Source organism: Triturus cristatus, chromosome 3_2, assembly GCF_964204655.1.
Source record: "Triturus cristatus chromosome 3_2, aTriCri1.1, whole genome shotgun sequence".
Lineage (NCBI taxonomy): Eukaryota > Metazoa > Chordata > Amphibia > Caudata > Salamandridae > Triturus > Triturus cristatus.
The window spans coordinates 977,694,190-977,708,530 of NC_140584.1; the positions used below are offsets into that span (position 1 = coordinate 977,694,190).

Genomic DNA, 14,341 nt, shown 5'->3' on the forward strand with positions numbered 1-14,341 from the left:
TCCCAACGTGGATCCCGGAAAACCAGCGGTTCCTTGGCCTGGTTTTCGGGCCTTCTCGAAACCTTCGGCGTCCCATAACAGTGTGCGATGCCTTCGGGCTTTAAAGCGTGTGAGACCTGCACGCGGCAAATGTCTGTCACGGATCCGCACGCCATATGTATGTGGTGCCTGGGAGTGCACCACGACTCCGAAGAGTGCGACGCCTGTCGGCAGATGAAACCACAGTCCCTAAGGGAGCGTCGTATGAAGCTGCTGGCCGCCCAGATGTCCGGTCCTGCGCCTTCACGCTGCCGATCTCCCTCTGGAGATCGGGCACGCTCACGGGGTCGTTCCCGTGGACGTCGTTCGGAGACAAGTAAGAACCAGTATAAGTCACGGCGGTCGTCCTCCTGTAAACGTGACGCTGGGGCCCGCTGCCCTCGGCCTTTGCCAGACACAGACGCCCAGCAGTAGTCTCCCCCATACCCACCCTTCCCGGGTGTCGGAGCGACAAGGACCCAAATGGAGGCCTATTCAAAGGCTCTCCAGTCTTTCTATGGGTACCCCCTCTCCCTGGTGCGCCTTCGGGTCTCACAGAGGAGGAAGGCACTCGTATCTGGTTTTCACCAACGGATTCGTCCTCTGCGCCGGCTGCGTACATCAACTCCGGTTCCGGAGTCGATATGACGTCTAAGGGACACAGCCCGGAGGGGCATCCCAGTCTTCCGTCCAGTCGCCGCATAGCCCTGTGCGGCTTCCCGCAGGTGGAGGTCTGGTCGCCGTCGGTCCGCACCCAGATCGAGTCCCCTCTGGAGGTTCTCGATGTCGATGCGAAGCCGGCGCCTACAGCTCCTCTGTTAATGGAGGATGAGATCCTTCTGGGCTCACCATGCCCAGGGTCGTTTCGGTGCCCCTTGGTTCAGGTGCCTAGCGTTCCATGGCCTTTGGATCAACCTCAGGCTCCTTCTCCTTTACTGTCTAGTGGACTAGTTAGCCTCCAACCGTCCCCGACCGATGGTTTGTTGCCACCCAGAATAGCGACAGAGGCTAGTGCGGCTTTCACAAGGGCAGTTCGCAGGGTGGCTGATATTCTTCGCTTGCAGCCCTCTGCGCTTTCCCTGCCCTCTGATCCTTTACTGGATCTCCTCCACATGGAGCCTGTGGACGTGGAGCCTTTGCTGCCCCCTTGTTGGACATCCTGCTTGGTACCTGGGCATGGCCCTCCTCTGGTGACCCTGTTGATGGGCCATCGCTCGCCGGCATCGCCCGGCCCCAGACGATCCTGTCTGCTTGTCCCTTCACTCTAGAGCTCAGGGTCTGGTTGTCCAGGCGGCTTTTGCTTTTCAGCCTTCTTCTGCTCTGCTCTGCCTTGCTAACTCCCACTAGGGAGCCTCGGTGGCTGGAGACATGTGGTCGCCACATTTTTGCCTCCGCCAGTGCGGGCATCCGTGCCTTGAACACGTCTTGCGTGTTCGCACGTGCTTCCTTTGCGACTTGGTTGAGCTCCTTCGTTCTCTCCCAGAAGGGCCCCAGGCTGACTTGCATCGCCGTCTACTTGATTCCTGTTTGTTATTGCAATTTGTGTTTTACTTATCTGCTAGGGGTAACGTAGACCTAGGTAAATTTCTTTTGTGGGTGCAGGGGGACCTGAAGTTCCAGTGGATGCAGCATTAGGGGATTGAACGATGACAGTGGACAGCTTTCGACCACCGCCCGAAGTCTGCAGTGCTATCTTGACATCTATGAGCCCCTCCACTAAGACTGTATACACCTGCCGCTGGGTATGTTTGTGGCATGGTGTGCAGAAAAGCAAGTTGACCCTTTTTCTGCTCCCCTTTCTCAGGCCCTGGACGCTACTGACAATGTGGGCAGGTCAATGGCCTGGTCGGTTGCTTTCCGCCCTCATGCATGGCTGCGCGATAGTCGTTTTCCCAACAATGTTCGGGACGCTCTTCAGGATCTGCCATTCAATGGCGTGGACCTTTTTGACTGTCACGCTAATTCAGGGGTCTCCAGCCTCATGTCTGGTCTCCCGTGATTTTCTGGCCCTTGCGGCATGGCTTTCTCCCTTGTGGCCTATCTTTTCTTGTGCATAGACAGCGTTGCCTTGTTTGTTTTCGACCCTGGCGTAATACCCAGATGGTCTACGCTGCTATTCTGCCGTGTTTGCCTTTGTTGAGTACAGCTGGTCCTGCCTTCCTTTCAGTCCTCTGACTGTGAGCTTGTCTCAAGAGGAACTCCCCTTGCCGGGGTTAAGACTTACCCTATGTGGGGTATTTGCTGGCTATTGTTTAGCTGCGTTTCTACAAGGAAGGCTTGGTACGCTCCTGTGGACCCACTGGTTGGCGTCGCTCTATTGCACTTTCACTCAGGGTTGGGGTCTACGGTTGTCAGTAGTACTTCGAAGCATTTGTAGAGGTTCCCTACCGTGAGGCTTCTGCCTTGCCTGCCTTTGCCAGGGACGTTTTTCAGCTACGCTGTGCTCCTCTTTGTCCATATTGGCTGCTCTTCTTTTCGCCAGCCACTGTCCCTTGGGACCCCTTGTTCTATTCCGGCACAGTTCTTCTGTGGCTGATGCCCTGCCATCATATAGCGCCAGGGCAGAGCCGCTGCGTAGCACACTTCGTCAGTGAAGTGTGGGTGCACCCTGGTATGTTCGATATCATGGGGTGCCTGCGTTCTTTCTTCCGCTTCTGCGGTGACTGGTTCTACCCTCCACTGTCCGGGATGGGTAATGCTTTCTCGTACTTCAGCCCTGTCTGGACTTGTCTATAGACGGTGGTGTCTTCGCCATGTATGTCTATGCTGTACACTGCCTTGTGCCCTCATTTTCTGGGCACTTCCCAAACAGGAGTTTTTCCTATTTCTCTGCTGCTTTCCGCGCAGGTGTTACCCACGCTTCTGCTTTGGGTTCCTGCTGTAACACTCTCAGGGGAAGTGTTCTCTTCAGGATACTTGCTTTCTTGGGTGGTCTTGTCTGTACATCCCTGGCCATTACGTTGGTCCTGACTGTTTCCACTTTCGTGTCCTGCTCCATCTTCTCATCTGTCTAGCGGGGGACATTGGCTCCTCCCGGACGGATAGCTGAAGTCGCTTGCGGATCTGGACATTGTCCTGTCCAACTCTGCTTCAACATGGCTGTTGGTACTTATGGCGTACCCTTGTCTTGTTCTATGCAACACATTATTTTTAGATGTGTATTTTTCTAAATATATATCTGTTCTGTGCTCTTCCCACAGCGGGGTCGCGCCGCAACGTTCCTTGTTGCGGTGTCTTTGTTCTTTGCCCCTCTCTGCTCATGGGGCAAGCGCTTGTGTGCGTGTCCGGCTTTCCGGAGGCCACTTTTTGCCGGTTGCCTTCCTGGTGATGCGTCTTTTACATCTGGGTTGCTCATGCTACCCTACAGGGGGATTTCCCTATCCTTGGTGTGGTTCTGCCATCCACACTGTATGCTTATGTGTATTCCTGTCTTCCACATGAATACCAGTCTTACTGTGGTCCTGTTCTGGGTGCTTCTGCATGTTGTCGTCCGCCCTCTCACATGTCTTTGTGAAGGAGTGACTGCGTACTGGAGTGTCTTGTGTTTCTGGTAATGCCGGCACTTTCTGGCCATGGGTCGGCATCCTGCCGATGCTGCCCCACGTATCTTAGCTGGTGCAGGTTCAACTGTGTTTTTTTCCACTGTTGTGCATACTCGACCGGTATGCGTTGACTCTGTCATGCCGTTTTGTCCTCTCTCTGGGTCTTGCTTCCTGTCGACACATCGGATCCTGCGGATCAATTGGACCCTAGGCTCAGTTCATCTTCTTTATGAAGCCATGAACTCTCACTTCCGCACCGGCATTTCTGGCTCTGTGCTTTCTTTCTCTCAACCCGGTATACACATGGCCGTTTTCGTGCTCTTCTTTGACGGCTTGTGGTGCCTTTGCCTCCCATTGTTTTCCGCTCTTTCAGAGCTTCATGGTCTGGTGTTGGCTGCGCTGGCATTGCTGTCCCCACTGTGTTTTTTCACCTTGTTGACGGCTAAGTTCTCTCTAGAACTTGGTGGGTTTCATTCGCAGACTCCTCTATGGGTATGGCTTTGGTATCTATTCTAAGTTAGGGAATCTCCTGCTAGATGCCTCTATCAGATGGACGAGCTACTTCGCTTCGGTAATGATGTATCTGGTAGAGAAACAGTCTAGCGGCAGGTTCCTTAATGCCCGCCCATCCTCCCCATTCTGCGAGGACCTTTTCAGGTTGGGTTTCCGCATTCGCCTTCTTCCAGGTGGCTCTGTCTTACGGCACGGTGACATCTCTTCACTCCTCGACGGGATGCTTCACTCTGTTTTGCTTGCTCTACTCCACCCAGTCTCGTGATTGGGCGGTATACTCATGTGTCGTGTGTCCTTTTACATCCCTACGCCGTCCAGTGTGGGGTCTACACATGTTGTCGTCTCCCCCCCCCCCCCCTTTTTTTTCTCAAACGTCTGGGGGTCTCTTACCTCCCCTGCAGTCTCTTGTTTTGCAGTCTATTGGCTCTGCCTTAGTCTATAGGTCTCTTACAGGGGATACAACGTCCCTTTCTGGTGCCGACTTGTGGTGGATTGTCAATGCTCATGTGTTCCGGACTTGTTGTCCTTCACAGTTATATATTGTGGTTGCAGACTTTGTCGTCTGCCATGATGTTTTTTCACATCTTCTTCTGCCTCCGGGTAGGGTTTAGCCTTCGCTTTTGCTGGGTTGCTTCTCAGAGCGGTGCTCTGCTCTTTCCCTTCACTATTTTTCAGTATACAGTGCCTAGCACTGTCCTTTATGGTGCTGTTTTTCACCATTCAATTTCTTTTTCTTTTTTCATCCTTTTCGCATACTGTTCCCACTCGCTCACAGTTTTTGGTGGTGGCTCTGCGTTGTGGCGCGGAAAAGTTTCTCCAACGATAACTGATGTCAGCCCGCCGGGAGGGGCTTATATGGTTCTGCTGACGTCGCATCCGTGGACGACGTCCGGGCGAAGCCGTGCGGTGCCGCCCCCGGCACGCAGAGGTGCTGCTGCGGAAAGTTTTCCGGAACCATTCTGACGCCTGCGGATATTCTAAGTTAAGGAATCTGCGGCTAGACTGTGTCTCTACCAGATACATTGTTACCGAAGGTTAAGTAACTCGTCCTTTAGCATCTTGTATCATATATATGAGTTTTTTTTTGTATTTGTCACAAGTGTCTTTAGACTGTGGTGGTGCGATTTTTGTGAGAGATAGGACATAATGGCTTAGGCCTCTTTGAGATGGCGCTACCAACAGACTGTGAGAGCTGAAGGGGTAGGAAACTGGGACTGTGCATGGACATGTGCTCTCCCTCGGTTTGATGCATTGCAAATCTGGACACTTCAGGGTCTTTTTATCATGTGAATTAGCTTAAGCAGACTTCTTAAAATGATCAACAGTTGTTCCTGTAATTAATTTGTCTCAGTTTAGGTAGTAGGGATGTAGTTTGGTTTTATTACCCAAGAGCTAGTATAGCATTACAATTTCTAACACGCTTTATGTTGTCATAATGATTGGTTTTGTTTTATTGAAGGATTCCTGTTTGTGGTTTGTCTTTCCATAGTCGCCAAGAAGCAATCATTTTAGTATATGTATGGCTTGAAAGTGGAGGGTTGCGTGTCCTTTCAGGATACACCACTTTTTGTCAATGTGTGACTGCTGATGGGTAAAACTGTGGTTGTGAACTTGTATCCCACTTCAAATAATTTTGTTAATAAAAGTGAGATATTACCCACTGTCTACATCACACACACAAAATGACCCTACATTGCCTTTTGTGTAGTTGTACATTAGCACATTTCACTATAGGAAATGAATATATAATCTAACCAAAACTGTGTTAGTAGTAGTTAACAATATGGTTGTTTTGCCTGTTTTTCTTGTGTGTGATACATTTTGCCGTACCTATAATTAGAGGAATCTACGTGTGGAGAGACTCTGTTGATGGTAGAGTCGGACCGTACACATTGTTCATAGGTAAGGTTACTATGAACTGATTTTGGGAAGAGTTATACACTTGTGAATATGGTGATGGTGCACACTGGTGTTTGACACACTATTTGATACGTGTTTTGTTGTTCTATGATAGGGCCACGTGACCTACCCTACAAATTGCTTCCTCTGCGCATGTTTGGTGAAGAGTATGGGCCTGAGTATCTATTCTTGACTATTACTATTTATGCACGTTTTTTCAGCAGAGTGACTGAACATCATGGTCCTGAAGAATGCCCCGAACATTTGATGTCAGATGGGGCAGAAACATGTTGACCACAACACAGGGTATACATCCATAACCCTGTTTCACATTGCTTTTAACCTCTATCCTTTATGACTTAGTAATAAAATTGTTGTTCTTATTGCGATAGTTTTAATACACATTTTTTGTTGCATTCTGCCCCTCACCTCTACCCAAGAGGTATTTAAAACTTTGACGTGCTCTATAAAACACTCCTGCTCTTTTTCTGAGGGAAAGTTGTAGCCCACACTGGGTACCTTGCCGTCCTATTGTGTTGGAGGAACCCAATGATGAAGCATGTCACCCTCGGGTGAGTGAGGGTTTTCGTCCAAACATCTGTTGTGCCTCCACCTGTCTCAGCTCTTTTTACTTTTGAGCACCCCGCTACCCTATACTCTATGTGAGCTATAGAATTATACATTATGGACATCAGGCAGGATCTTTGGTAGAGTGAAAAACATTTTTAGTTTATATTTGTTAGGTAAAAGCCGATATTTGTAGTTAGTTACTTTTGTTCTCGTTGTCAAGATGAATAGCTTCGTATAGGCCTGTACTGTTTCTCCTGGCTAAATGAGAATGCCCTGAACTTTGCATTATTTAGCTTTCTTTTTGATTAAAGACTTTTATCCTGTGCCTAAACTTTTATACCCTTTTTCTGTCTGTCTGGACCACCCACAGACCTTTGTATTCAGAGTTCTCACAAAGTTGAGATTTTGTAATAATAGTTCATTGCTCTGACATAATTCCTATGTTTTTTTTTTTTAAGTATGTAATAAGTTTTCAATTTAAGAAAAAATAAGAAGGAAGAAACTTCTAAAGGACAAAATGATATTCTTTGTTTTCAGAAGTCCTAATCCTTCTTGTGGCTTTTCTTCTTTTTTTTTTTTTGTTTTTTTTTAGTTTTTTTTTTTAGAAAGGTGCATCCAATTGGCAATTTAGGCAAATGTTTTTCTCGAACCTGGCCTACGCTTTTGCACCTCAATAACGTGTTAATTATTGTTTTTTTACCTCAGTTATCAGAAATATGTCTGCAGTCGCTTAATGAAATAGGGTGTTCTTCCTCAGAAGTATTCCTCATTCCTCATCACTTAGTTAATAACGCATCATTCCAGAAATGTAAAATGTTCATTACTTTTTGTTGCACTCTCAAGAAAATTTAATTTTTTTGAAAATGCTTGTTTAGTCGAACTGTTCAGCTGAATCCAAACTCTGGACACCAGTACAGTCAACATCTTTTCTCAAAAAGATGATCTGAAGATTTGTTTGGCCAAGTGATCTGTAGATGAAATTTGAGGTTGCTTGAAAAATAAACATCCTGTAAAGCTCCAACATTGAGGGGAACTTTAGACAGCAAATGATCATTAATCAGGCAGTCTGAGCAATTATTTTGCATAATATCAAAATGATCTGTAACTGATATTTATTGTTTCATTAGATATCTGCACTTGTCATTAGAGCACAGGAGTCCGAGACCTTGTTGAGGGAATTGCAGCAGGCGTTTTCTCATGCAAAAAGGAGTGTTCAAGAACAAATGGTGAGAAGATTGTGTTTTGCAGAACTGCAAACATACACTGGCATGACTTCCATATCAGTGCTTTGTTAAAATGTTTTTCATCTTTTCTGCTTACTACGTCCCCTTATGCCCTGATTCTGCATAGTACTAGTGAGCATGGACTGTGTCAATTTCACTAGATGCAACAAAGCTGATTGTCAAGTAATAGCTTCTCATATCATAGTGTTTTTGTAGATTTTATACACAACTGGGAGTTAGGACATGAATTTATTACCCTCATCTATATGGTGTAAACTTTACTAGCAATGACTGTATTAATAGCAGTGACTGTGGTCATGGCCCTGAATGGAAATTCAAGTCATTCTGAAGTGTCTCATCTCCATCCAAACTCTAAAGAGAGGCCTTGGCAATTGTCAGATTATACCCTTATATACAGAACCTGCATGCTGGGTGAACCAGGCAATGTTACATGATGTCTGTGGATCTTTCTATGTAGTGCCAAAGATGAAAAACCTGTAACTGGACCTTGATACATACCAGATAAATAAAAAGGAATACAAATATTGATTATATAGCTATTTAAGACACAATATTTTTATGCCACAGCAAAACAACTGTGTATTATTCAAATAATTTCTCTATTGTTTTTGTTTAAATTTATCTAATTAACTTGGTGTCCTTTCTCAAAATTGAAGGCTGTGCTCATGCAGTCTAGGGAACAGGTATCCGAAGAACTGATTAGATTACAAAAAGATAATGAAAATCTTCAAGGAAAGCATAGCTTGCATATTTCTTTGCAACAAGAAGAAAATTTCATCTTGCCAGAATCAATAGAGGTAAACCTTTTTTTATGTGTTTTTCGGATTTAGTATGTGAATAGAATAGATTGAGTATGTTCAACACATTATTTTGTAACCGCTTATCAACTTTGTGAATTTTTTCAATAATAAAAGATGGGTTCCCTTTGTGTAATAATGGGGTGTCAAATGAGGTAATGCATAATTGTAAGGCTTTATTATATATCTTTTTTTATTGTTTTATTAATAATGTACTTATTTTTGATCGTTTAACCTTTTGTTCAGAAATGTTGCACTTTGGGAAATGTTTTTATTTTGGAATGTTGGGCAATAGACTGATTGAATGTAGTTACAAAAATCAATGTGGTTACAACTAATAAGTGTTTAATGTGCCATTGCAAGAACAGCAAGGTCAAACAAACATCTCAATACTGCACGGAATAAAATATATATTTAAGTTTACCTACTTACGATGTTTGTTAAGTCTATGGTAATTCTTAACAATCATTGCCCTGAAGAGATGGATTTTTAGTGTTTTTAAAAAACAGTTGGAGAACCACTTGTGTATAGGGGCCAGTGCTGCGGTGGTGCCAAGAAGATGGAAGGATGTTGGTCAGGGTGGTTCTTGTTGCATTAGGAGGTGTTGATTTTCTGATCTTAAGTTGCAGTATGGTGATATTGGCATAGGGTGTGTAAGGGTGTAGTTACAAGCAAACCCTAAATTAATATGTGCTCAAACCTGTGGTAGCTTGGCACAAAGGAGTCCGGTTTAACTTGGCGGAAATGTGTAAATTATTGCAGTAATTCAAAACATAATGAAGTGAAACACAACACACGAAAAATCCCACACAATTTGAAAAATATAGTATTTTTGATAAACTATTTGAGATCAAAATGACAAAGATTTAATCAGTAGATCTAGACAAATGCACATTTAAAGATTCAAGTGGAAATAGTGCCTAAAAGCAGAGAGCTCCTCTATGGAGTGTGGGTTGGCTACAGGGACCCATTTAGGCTAATTGAACAAGAGTAACTTAAATATTGGTTGCGGGGCGTTGTGAGGTTGTTCGTCCAGGATGCGTCATGTAGCTTAGGCAATGCGGGACCTGGTGTGGGGATGCATTGCACAGTGTTGGTTACGAGAAGCTGCAAGGATGTGATGAAAGGTCCTGGGTCATCATCAAGGTGGTGTTGATGAGGGGCTAATGATGCGAAATTCTGTATCAAAGATGTTTTGTTCACCGGTGGGTTTCAAAGAAGGTGCAGGGCTTACGATGTGGAGCCCTGTATCATTGATGAGTGGCCTGCAATGCAAAGGCCTGCATTTGAGGATGTCGCACAGCGGTGGTTCCAAGGAGGATGCTGGCAGCAATGCTAAGTCGTGCAACTAGGACAATTCACACAGGGGCCGAGATGCGTAGTTTGGCGAGATGATGCGCCGCGCAGTGACTCCGATGTGTCGGTTCTGCTGGCACCACAGTTGGGATGACCGAGCACCTTCAGGTTCACTTCCAAGGGTCCAGAATCTTCTGTCCCTGAAACGTTGGTCAGGAGGTCAGCCAAATAGCGCTTTTAGTCACTGGTGGTCCTAGTTTCAAGATGCAGGTCCAGTCCTTCAGTCAGGCAGCAGGGTGCCAGTCCTTCTAGCAAAGCGGTACAAAAGGGGGTGGTGATGGACGGAGCATCAGAACCAATCAAATACTCACACCCAGTCAACAGATCTGGGTTAGCCCACTCTGCCACCCCAGTTCAGACATGGCCATATGCAAATCAGTCTGACCCTGTGCCTCATGGGAACAGTCCAGCCCGAACTACCAAGCCATGCCTTCCCTGGACCGGAAACAAGCTTCCTAGGACCGGTTTCTGGCATTTCAGCCAGGCTTGCTCGAATCCAGTGGCAAAGTGAACAAGGGACTCACGTCTGAGCATACCCTGCCAACTTATGGCGAACAAAGCGGTACAAAAGGGGGTGGTGATGGACGGAGCATCAGAACCAATCAAATACTCACACCCAGTCAACAGATCTGGGTTTGATCCATCACCGTTCTTTAGCCCACTCTGCCACCCCAGTTCAGACATGGCCATATGCAAATCAGTCTGACCCTGTGCCTCATGGGAACAGTCCAGCCCGAACTACCAAGCCATGCCTTCCCTGGACCGGAAACAAGCTTCCTAGGACCGGTTTCTGGCATTTCAGCCGTCTTCAGCCAGGCTTGCTCGAATCCAGTGGCAAAGTCCTTCTAGCAAAGGCAGCACAGCAGTCCTTCTCCTGAGTCTTCTTCAGGCCATGTGTGTACTGAAGAGTTGGTACCTGAGGTCCAATATTTATACCTGGTGCCCACTTTGAAGTAGGAGAAGCTTCTAGATGTGTTCACCCCCTGAGGTGCCTGGAATTTCCTTCCTCCCTTCCCTGGCCCCAGATTGGCTGGGGCCACAATAGACTAGTGTCAAGCCCCTCTGTGCGAGTGCTCAGGCAGTGCCTTGTGTGGTAGGTGACAGCTCCTCCCCATTGTTAACTCAGAGTGGCCTATCCTGCCAACACCTAGCTTCCTTTGGTCTCACTATCTGGAAGCAATACACAATGACCAACTACTGCCAGCCACACCTAGTCATGTGACCCAGTAACAGGCTGCAGGCAGCATTGGTTAGGACAAGAAAATACCAACTTTCTAAAAGTGTCATTTTCAGAATTGTGACTTAAAATTACACTACAAGGACATGTAAAACTTAAAAGTACATGTCCATCGGTTTAAAGACACTGCATCTTGCCCGTATTTAGGGCGTACCTTGGGGTGGCTTGTATGTATTAAAAAGAAAGGTTTAGGCCTGGCAAAAAGGTTTATTTTACAAGGTCGAAATGGCAGTTTAAAACTGTGGACACAGGCTGCAATGGCAACCTGAGACCTGTTTAAAAGGCTACTAAGTGGATGGCATCACTAGAGCTGCAGGTCCGCTAGTAGCACTTAATTTACAGACCACAGGTAAAGAGAAATAATGATCAGATAGGATAACAATTTGAGAGCAGAGATTGTGATGCCATGGGGCTCTTAAGTACCTAGAGAAATATGGTGGTCAGCATGTCAAAAGCAGGATATCAAGGAGTATGAATATGGATGAGAGGTGGTTGTGGTGAGCGAAGGTTATGAAGTTACCTATGTGTGTTAAGATTGATTCAGTGAATTGGAGGGCACATAAGCCTGATGGTGGGAAGTTGAGTAGATTGTTAGAGCTGAGAGAGAATCTGGAAATTGAAAAGGAGGCATTCAATTATTTTGAGGAGAAGGGAAATAGAGACACTGAGCGGTAGTTAGATGAGAACACTGGATATGATATATATATATATATATATATATATATATATATATTACCTACTGGCGGTCGCCAGTAGGTAGTTATAGTTAGGACCACGTTTCCATAGGAAATCCGCAACATTCTATTTTGAATAACTTTGGCGCCGGTTGACGAATCCTCGCGAATTTTTCAAAATAGGTGGGGCGCTACGCTACGCTCCTACCCTGAAAGTCTCGGGGGGATTCGTCAAGCGGGGGCTGAGATAAAAGGGGGGGTCCCAAAACGCGTTTTTCCCATGCATTTTTCCATAGGACCTTTAGACACAGCTACAGCCCGAACGGCTGAACAGAATTACTTGAAATTTGGCAGAGAGGTAGTCCTCAGGTCAAGGAAGTGCCTTTTGTAGGTTTGGTGTAAATCTGTTCAGTAGATTCTGAGAAAATAGCCTTTAAATCAATATATATATCTGAGCCAGCGTACGGTGCGCTTACGGTGCGCTTACCGTACGCGTACGGTGGCGTGCGCGAGCGCGATTCTGATTGGCCCTTAGATCTTAGTAAACATTCGAATCGGTCGAAACCAGGAAGCGGCGGCCGCCATTTTCTCTCTCGCACTCTGACAGGGGGTTGAAAAACCAAGTGCAAAAACATGTAAAGGGGCTGTTTACACAGCTCCCAAGCACCTAGCCATGTCGAGGGAGTCCCCAACGATCCCCCAAGTGAAAAAAGGCAATTTTAATTTTTTCGAAAATTTCGCCGATTACGCTTACCGTACGCGTACGGTAAGAAATAATAAAAAAAAAAAAATATCCACATTCTCCCCACCCCGTGTGCAAAAGGTGCTCGAAGGGCACATTTTGTGCATGGCTTATTAGAGCTAAACAAAACATATATTTTACCTGTCACAACGATGCTCATCATATGTCCTCCATGTGCGCACGGTGCGCGAAGCGCATCGTGCGTTCATGGCCCATCTAGCGTAACGTGGGCACGCTGTGCGCGAAGCGCACCGCGTGCTCACTGTGCGCGCACGGTGCGCGAAGCGCACCGTGCGCACACGGAACGAACTGCGTTAAGTGGGCGCGCACGCCACAAATGGCGTAAAGTAACTTAGCATTTAAAAAACCGTACAAATTCACTGAAAAAAACCATAGGTTTCACACACGTTATAGTTAGGAATTAGCATTTAAAAAACCTTGCGAATTCACTGAAAAAACCATAGGTTTCACACATGTTATAGTTAGCTGGACATTTTACTGATAAAAAACCAATGAAATTCCCCCGTTATAGTTACTGTAGGCAACTATAACTCACGCGACCGTAATCCTCTGCTGATGACATATGTGTCTTTATGAAAAAAAAATATTTGTAATATATGTATAGCTAAAATTTAATGGAAGAAGACATGGGCAAATAAGTGTCTAAATACAGTATTAGCATCAGCAGAGGATTGCGGTCGCGTGAGTTATAGTTGCCTACAGTAACTATAACGGGGGAATTTCATTGGTTTTTTATCAGTAAAATGTCCAGCTTTTGTGTGAAACCTATGGTTTTTTCAGTGAATATATATATATATATATATATATATATATATATATATATATATATATATATATATATTTAACAGAAGTAGAACCATGTGGTTCAATTATTAGACCACATAGTAAGGGTACTATGCTAAACACAAAGGGTTAGCAGATTTGAATATTGGGATAAGATTTGTGGGTGATGTAGTGGCAAAGTCAGCAAAATTAGCCAATTGAGGTTGTGGAATAGTAGAGATGTAAGAGTATGAGTAGGGAGAGTAGTGAAGCAAGGGGTTGTCTTTGGTCATTTTTGAGGAGAAATAGGTTTTGAATTCTGAGTCAGGCAAAGAGGTGAAATATGGTTGTTCTTGTTCTAACATTAAATTAAGTGCTCTGGATAGAATGTCCAAGGCTCCTTTGCATGGGTGCAGGTTTTCTGCGGTCTGGTTCTTGTGCATCATTATTTTTGAGGGACGTATGATTTTATGATTGTGGATCTGAGACTTTTGGAGAGTATGTGCCCATAAAGTTGCCCTAGAGGAAAGCATAGTGGAAGATCTGATTACATTTTGTGAATTATACTTTATTATATAAGGGGGCAGGGTTGTAGTGTGTTTGGCCTAGTAATCAATCAATCAGGGAATTGTAAGCGCACTACTCACCCGCTAGGGACTCAAGGCGCTGGGGGGTGAGGATGGTCCGCAGTTCTGTTCAGTTGAAGAGCCAGGTCTTGAGGGCCTTCCTGAAAAAGCGTTCAGGGAGGGGGCACGTCTGATGTTAATCAGGAGCTCGTTCCAGGTCTTGGCCACGATGTAGGAGAAAGCTCTTCCCCCTGTTCTGGCTCTGCGTATGCGTGGGGTTTGGGCGAGGGCCAGGTTGGCCGATCGGAGGTTTTTTATTTGGGTGCGTGGAAGGTGATTCTCTCATTGAGGTATAGGGGTCTGGTGTTGTGGAAGGATTTGTAGGCGTGGGTGAGTATTT

At 45.7% G+C, this 14,341-nt stretch overlaps 1 protein-coding gene across 1 annotated transcript in view; it reads left to right on the top strand.

The window, feature by feature from the left end:
- The window catches only part of RABEP1 (rabaptin, RAB GTPase binding effector protein 1), a 989,154-nt gene that overhangs the window by 712,139 nt on the left and 262,674 nt on the right, over positions 1–14,341 (top strand). Inside the window, exons 12-13 of the mRNA XM_085649558.1 lie at positions 7,670–7,768; positions 8,443–8,583. Coding sequence (XP_085505684.1) covers positions 7,670–7,768; positions 8,443–8,583 — 240 coding nt within the window. The remainder of the gene's footprint in view (positions 1–7,669; positions 7,769–8,442; positions 8,584–14,341) is intronic.